Here is a 7,114-nt window from a genome sequence, read left to right as displayed (position 1 = left end):
CTCCTTCCACATTAATTCTGACCTTGTGAGTGAGAATCTTTTCGGTCCTTTCCTGTCAATAGAGTGGTGCTTGCAAAGGAAAAGAGATGAATGCATGTCATCAATATACCTTGTTTAGGAGACTATTTCTCTTAAAAACCTAATCTTACTGATTCAATAGATTTTAAACTTTCTGATAGAAAAACCAAGTAAACATCTTTTTAGTGATCTCTAGTTTTATTGCTTCAAGGTACAAAATGTGGCCCAAACTGTTTCTTTGGCCGACTTTCTAAGGTTTTCCTATCTTGATGTATGCAGTCAGTTTTGGGTAATGTTCCAAGTATACTGGAAAGAAGGTGTGTTCTCTCTAGGGTAAAAGCTTGATGTATTCCTGCTTATTAAACTTTATTAATTATTAAAATCCTCTGAATTCTTAATGTTTCCTTGATCTGTCATAAACTAATACTGGTGGTGTGTTAGTCTCAAATGCAATTGTGTTTTTGTTGATTTTTTTTCCTCTTGCATTTCTGGCAGATTTTGCTTTCTATCCGATGTTCCTTAATCCACATGTGGAAGTTCGTGGCTCCTGTAGCTTCATTGTAAGTGCCTCTGTCAACAAGAAAATTTTTTCTGTTGCATCTATTGCTATTTCCTTGAGTTTTGTATTTACAGAGCATCACCCCAGCAGAGGGACCAGGGTCAGTGGTGCAGAAGCACTGAGGCGGCCCATGGTTTGGCTATGAGGTGGTAGAAGTGTGACAGGTAAGCCAGGTGACGGAGGGCTGGGGAAAGGGCAGGAGGTGGAGATGGCTGGTCCCCGCAGGCAGTACACTTTAAAAAACGTTGTCTGAGGGAAGAAAACCTTCCTGGAGCAGGTGATGAGCAGGTGGAGAGCTGGTGTTCTAAATGCTGTGAGCAGCAGCAGCAGGGGCCGAAGAGTGAGGACGGATGAAAGCAGGTGGCCGGGGCTGCCTCTCTCATCGCCACTGCAGGGATGGAACGGTGAGGGCAGGGCTGCCCAGCTGGTGGTGACCAGGGCAGAGGGTCACTGTGGCGCCCCCCACCCCCGCCCCTTGGGGTAGGAGGGTGGCTCTCAGAGCAGCAAGAGCATCTGGCTGGGAGGTCTGCGAAGAGGCACCACGGTGGAGAACAGGGCAGATGGGAGCCCAGGGGCCTGGTCTGAAAGGGGAGTGCTTCTTCTGCAGTCCTCACCTTGTGCAGGTACAGCCGAGGGGCTTGGGCACTGGCTTGTTCCCAGCAAAGGCCCTGGGTTCAGCCTTGTGGGCAGGAAGGAGGTCACGCATTGGGGCATCTCAGGTATCAGGGGTTTTTTTATGTTTAGTTCAGTCACAACCTGCTGGTGACCCTGGACCAACCTCCCTCCCTCCTGGAGCCGGATTTCAGGGGCTGGGGCAGCAGAGTCTGGCAGAAGCTGGTGTCCACTACAGGCGAGCCCAGGGGGTCACGCTCTGGGGGACTAGAGGGAGGAAGAGATCCCATCCTCCTTCCCTGCCCTCAACTGCCACTGGGGTGAACCAAGTGCTGGGGGCCCCTGGTACAGAACAGTGTCAGTCTATGACTTGGGGGTCACCTCTGGAAAAGCTCAAGACACAGCTGCATGGAGAGGCGAGTCAGGCTTAAAATAGCTAAATAAATCTTTAATATTTCTAATTGCAAATGTACAGAAATTGCACAGCCACACAGTCTTAGACACCAACAACTTTCTCTGTACATTATTACATAGTTAGAGTCACAGCTGGAGGGAGGCACTCTGGCCAGACTCCAACGTTTGCATTTTTTTCCTTTTCACATACTTACAAAAGGCGGGGCGGGAGGTGGAGTGGGGCTAGGGGAGCTGGGGGAGTGTGTAGAAAAAGAGGGGCTGTTTCCCTGGGGTCTGCCTTACGCAGACGGATGGGTGGGAGGGGGTGAGAGGTGTACACCAGGGCAGATGCTCTGCAGAGTGGGGGTCACCTGGAGCTCTGCCCTGGGTTCCCCACCCCCATTCTGGGCGGTTGGAAAGAGTCTTCACTCATAGGAAGTTTGGCAGTTTCCTTCACCCTAAACATAAAAGTTAGGCAGAAAGTCAGGCCTCTCTGTTGGCAGGAGAGGGCTGGGGGAGAGCCTTCTCTGGTGGCCGGGGGTGCGGGGCACTGGCCTTGGGACCCCCGCCCCCCGACCCCTCCCTTGGGGATGTGGGTTCAGGGTGACCCAGGAGGGGGCGCGCGTTCCCCAGCCACCCAGACAGCACGCTGCAAAAACCCCAACCCCCAGATCCCTGACCTCCGACCTCTGCCTCCTGCCCAATACTGTTCTCTAGATTAAAAATAAAATAAAAAACCGTCGGAGAGCAGCGGTCCCGGGCAGCCCTCGGCAGCACCAGGACGGAAGGACTATGTACAACCATTGGGTGAAATAGTTACATTACAGTCAAACACCAAGAACATTTACAAAAATCGTCAGACTTGCAGATCAGATAAAAATCTGTAGAGAGTCTGTACACTTTTACAGTTTTTGCACTAAGTAGATAAGGCTCTCGGCCCGAGAGCTCGCAACCCAGGCCAAGGGCCGCCAGCACCGGCCTCCGGAGTCAGGCTGTGCAGGCCCTGGGACCCTCCCCCTGTATTGCTAAGAGGCGCTCAGTTCAGTCCGAGGTCGCTCAACGAGGCATCGGCGGGAGAGGGGTGGGGGGTGGGTGGGGAGGATTCGCCAGGCAGAAGAGGGGTGCGTCAGGACCAGAGGCGGACGTCCCTGGGGCCAGGCCCTGCCTACGCGGCCAGAAGAGTGGGGCAGGGCCTCCACCCGCCACGGCCTGCCTTCCTGAGGTCTGTGACCTTTCGGGGGGTCCTGACCTCTCCCCACCAGCAGGTCTCTGGGCTAACTGAACTGCAGGTTCCACCCCAGGACAGGGTGCAGTGCGGTCTTGAGTCACCCACCCCCTGTTGCTCCCCAACTCTGGGTCCTGGTGGAGCAGCTCCTGCCTCAGAGGCAGGAAGGGGTGTCTCCCCAGCTTTCCCACGGCTGAAGGCAGTCGGGGTGGCTCCTGGCTGCGGGATGGACGCCCCAGCTCTGGCCCCCAGATTCCCCAGGGTCAGGGTGGGAACAAGGACGAGAGAGACCCAAGTTCCTGCCCACTTACGTCCCGCAAGGCTGGGTACGGGGGGCAGTGGGGAGGGCCCACAAGCTACAGAACAGCCTGGGGCTGAGGGAAACCGGCCCCAGCCGTGGGTGGGCCCCTCCCCTGTCTGCAGCGCCTGGGTCCTCGGTGGGCCCGGGAGGGTGAGGCAGAGGCCGGCCGCACGCACGGGGGTGGGTGCAGGCTGCCGCGGTCTTGGAGAGGGAGCAAGTCTAACATCCTCCAGGGCCGCTATTTCCCATGCAGTGCGCACGCTCAATTTAAAAGGCCCCTGTGTTCCAGCAAGCGAGCAAGCGGGCTTTTGTTTCTAATGCATACTGTGAAAGGAAAAAAAATCACAGTTATCCACCTTCTCAGGGCCTGTGGGCACTAGAATTCTTTTTCTAACCATCCACCAGGAAAGCTCAGCCTGTCTCTTGGGAGGGTGGGGGGTCTGGGGTGGGGCGCACCTGCTGGCCACTCCCTGTGGGGCCACCGTGCAGGCACTCGAGCTCTGGGAGACAGGCAGCCACCGCTACTGTGCCACCTGGGCCAGCTCTGCCCAGATCTTTGGCTTCGGGGGGGGGGGGGCGGCCAGCACATCAGCCTGGGCCCCTGCGGCAAGTGAGGGAGGCTCTGATCTTCCCACGGGTACGAGGGCCCAGAAGAAAGAGCTGAGATCCTCACTGGGTCTATAGACTATCTGACAGAGTTAGGGTAGGAAGGGGCGGGCCGAGGGGCTGGGGACAGGTGTGGGGGTGACGCCTCGGCTCCGCACAGCCATGAGGGGGCCCCGAGCATGCACTGGCAGGTGCTCAGGGTGGAGACAGGCCGGGGGGACACAGCGCTCTGGCAGCTCCATCCTCCCCACCCTCTGCCTGCCTGCTGACCACCCGGTTGGCTTCTGGAACTGAGTGACAGGTCCCACAGGGCAGCGCCTGGCTACTCGGGAGTCCTGGGTCCCTGGGAGGTGAGGGGAAGCCACGGCAGGAGACCCCTGGCTCTCTGACCCTCCAACTCTTCAGGCGGCTCCCCCTGTGCGGAGGAGGGGTGTGTCGGTGGGGGAGGAGGTACATGCACTCGGCCAAGTGAAGGAGGAAAGGGGACGTGCACCAAGTTCAACACCCAAAACAGAGACACTGCGGCAGGCCCCTGCCCGCGCCAGGCTGCACCCACTCCCCAGCCTGCACCCAACACGCTTCTCAGGGGAGCGGGCTGGTGTCTCCCGCTTGCGCTGTGTCAGTCTCTCGCGGCTCCCTCTGCAGCCGCCTCCTGGGCCGTGGGTGGAGTGGGGGAGGCGAGCCTCGGCCTCTGGGCCCCCGGCGCTGCTCCTCCCCAGGCCGAGACCCCGCCCTGGGCCACCAGAGTCCTCCCCTCCTCGGGCAGGTTAACAATTGCTGCTGTTTCGGAACTCGCCGTTCTCAGTAATCTGCAATTTGGTGGGGTTGGTGGGGGAGAGGCCGTTACGGGCTTGCATGCTGTACCTCTCTTTGAGCTGCGTCAGGGCGCTCATGAGGCGCGCGTTGGCCGCGTCCAGTGAAGCGATGCGCTTCTCCTGTGGAACAAAGAAGGCGTCAGCGGGGGTTAGGTTGGGGGGGGGGCGCGGGGTCCGTGCCAGGAAAGGGGTCTCCCCAGAGCTGTGGCTGCCTACAAGAAGAGAGGGGAGGGAGGTGGCTGGGAGGACAAACACCGAGGATGCAGAGGTCCTGAAGCTGGGAGGAGGCAGCTCGCCCTCATGGGAGAGGGCCGCACAGAGCCCGCCTTCCTCGTGTCCCTACCTCATTACCTGCTTCTCACCCCAACGAGCGGCCCTGGTGGTGTCATGTACTAGCTCCTTGAAGCCCTGAGAGCAGGCACCCTCACTCGTGTGCGTGTGCACGTGTGTGTGTACATGTGTGTGTGCAACACAGAGGTCACAGCTCCCATCAGCCTGTGCAGTTTCCTGACTGAGCAAGGACTGGCCCTGGAGAGGAAAAGGGCACAGACCTGGATGAAGGAGACCGGAAGCCAGTCTCTCAACTGTCTTCCCCCCTCAAAGCAGTTGGGAAGCCAAGGGTCTGAACAAGAGCTCCCTTGCTCCCTCTCCCCACCGGCTGTCACCCAGCCTTCCCCATTCCCCTCCCAATAGCTTCTACTCTGGTCAGAACACCTGGTGAAAGGTAATACCTAACTAAGCTGCCCAAGCAGGGGAGGAGCAGCCCTGCCCTTTTCAAAGCCTGTCCTAGTGAGCATGTGGTCCATTGAGACCCTCGACTCTGACTTCTTGGGGCAGAGATCCTGATCTCCTATCCTCCTTCGCTTCTGCAGTGGGGTATGACTGAGGATGTGAAGAAGCCAAAGCCACCCGCTCCTAATCCCAGGTCCTTTGACACCCGTAGCTGTCTGAAAGGCCAGCGCCCCACACCTGAGCGTCAATGATCTTCTGTTTGGAGTCTACAGCTGCCTGCATCTCCGCGTGGTCCTTCTTCAGCTCCTCCTCCACTGACATCAACCTGTGACCAGAGACAAGGACCATCAGGCCGGCATTTGAGGCTGCCAGTGAGGGGCTGAGTGTGGGGCCTCATGGGAACAAGTCATCACACCCTCACAGAGGGGGACACACTAGGAGAGCCCCTCCTTGGGCCACAGACTCACCTCCCACACTTGCCTGGGATGGAGGTGGCCTCCGCCACCCGACATGGGCTGAGCCTGTTCCTTCTTACATTTCACCTGCCCCAGATTCTGCCCCCAAATCCCCAGAAGCCCCTGGCGTGGCCCCCTTCTGATGTTCCTCCAGGAGCCGAGGTGGTGGGGCGGGTATTAGATCCTCACGCACCCCAGGGCCGGAGAACTTTCTCCACCCACTCTGTATTCACTGAGGCTGCACCAGGTACTCGAGGTGGGAGGATGAAGCCTCAAGGCGCAGGGAGACAGCAGCTACCCTCTGCATGGGAAGCTGCGGAGCCGTGGGAACGGAGACCAGGAAGCGGCTAACTGTCCCGCAGGGTGGAGTGTGCTGCACATGCTGAATGGGACACCGAAGGGCAGGCAAGGGCTGTTGGGTGGATGACGAGCTGGGACGACATGAGGATCACGGTGTCCAAAAGTCCTGAACGAGGGCCAGCGTGGGCCTGCTGCCAGCTGCTCGTGCCGTGACCATTCCCGGTCTCACCCTGCTTGTCTCTCACACACCTGTCAGTCACTGCTGATCACTCCCAGCTTCCCACTACACTCTCTGGGTCTGCATCCTAGCTCCCTGGCCACTGCTCTGGAGACGCCTTGTCCTGTCTGCCCCAAGGACCTCAGGCTCCCCAGGGCACTGCCTCAGCCCGTCATTCTTGTTGCTCTTCTCAGATGAGTTCACTTACTGCTTTATTTGGGCTTCCCAGCTGGCTCAGGGGTAAAGAATCAGCCTGCAATGCAGAAGGTGCAGGTTGGATCCCTGCGTTGGGAAGACCCCCTGGAGGAGGACATGGCAACCCACTCCAGTATTCTTGCTGGGAAAATCCCATTGACAAAGGGACCTGGTAGGCTACAGTCCATGGGGTTGCAGAACAGTCAGAGGCGACTGAGCACGCACAGCTTTACTTCTGTCTCTACCCTCGGGACTTTCTGCAGCACAGCATCTAACCCCCCGGCAAGCACTTAGTCCATCTCATAGCAGACACACAGGACCATCGTGAAAAGCCAGTGGGATCGGGGTTGAGGAGGAAGGGGCGTGGGATCCTGCCAAGGTCGGGGGTGGGCATTCCTTTGTCACAGGAATGTAAGACACTGAGCAAAGCCTGGATGAAGAAGAGGAGGTGGAAGCAACGGAGGAAGTGGGAGAAACTTCTGTTCCTGGCTATGGTGGAATAACAGGCACTGGGTTTAACCTCCTGCCACAGAAACACCAAACTAGAAAATGGAACAAAATATATGAAACAAAGGTTTCCAGACACTGAAACACAGGCAGCGTGGTATAGCACGGGACTCCCAAGAGATGGGAACACGTGAGGGGAGCCCCGCCCGCTGCTGAGAGTGTCCAGGCAAGCAAAGGAC

At 57.9% G+C, this 7,114-nt stretch overlaps 1 protein-coding gene across 14 annotated transcripts in view; it reads right to left on the bottom strand.

Annotated features, from left to right (window-relative positions):
- Positions 1–225: 225 nt before the first annotated feature.
- The window catches only part of DAB2IP (DAB2 interacting protein), a 213,760-nt gene continuing 206,871 nt past the window's right edge, over positions 226–7,114 (bottom strand). For 10 of the 14 annotated variants that reach the window (XM_061433411.1, XM_061433408.1, XM_061433403.1 and 7 more), the window contains 3 exons: positions 5,499–5,586; positions 4,579–4,649; positions 228–588 (listed from right to left, as the gene is read on the bottom strand). In XM_061433411.1, the coding sequence (XP_061289395.1) occupies positions 462–588; positions 4,579–4,649; positions 5,499–5,586 (286 nt within the window). In that variant the 3' untranslated portion in view covers positions 228–461. Of the gene's footprint in view, positions 589–1,616; positions 4,650–5,498; positions 5,587–7,114 lie in introns of those variants that run through there. The other 4 variants (XM_061433404.1, XM_061433409.1, XM_061433407.1 and 1 more) reach the window with 3 other exon arrangements.

Source organism: Bos javanicus, chromosome 11 (genome assembly GCF_032452875.1).
Source record: "Bos javanicus breed banteng chromosome 11, ARS-OSU_banteng_1.0, whole genome shotgun sequence".
Lineage (NCBI taxonomy): Eukaryota > Metazoa > Chordata > Mammalia > Artiodactyla > Bovidae > Bos > Bos javanicus.
The sequence above is the reverse complement of the archived record's forward strand: the minus strand, read 5'-3'. Positions and strand labels throughout refer to the sequence as shown.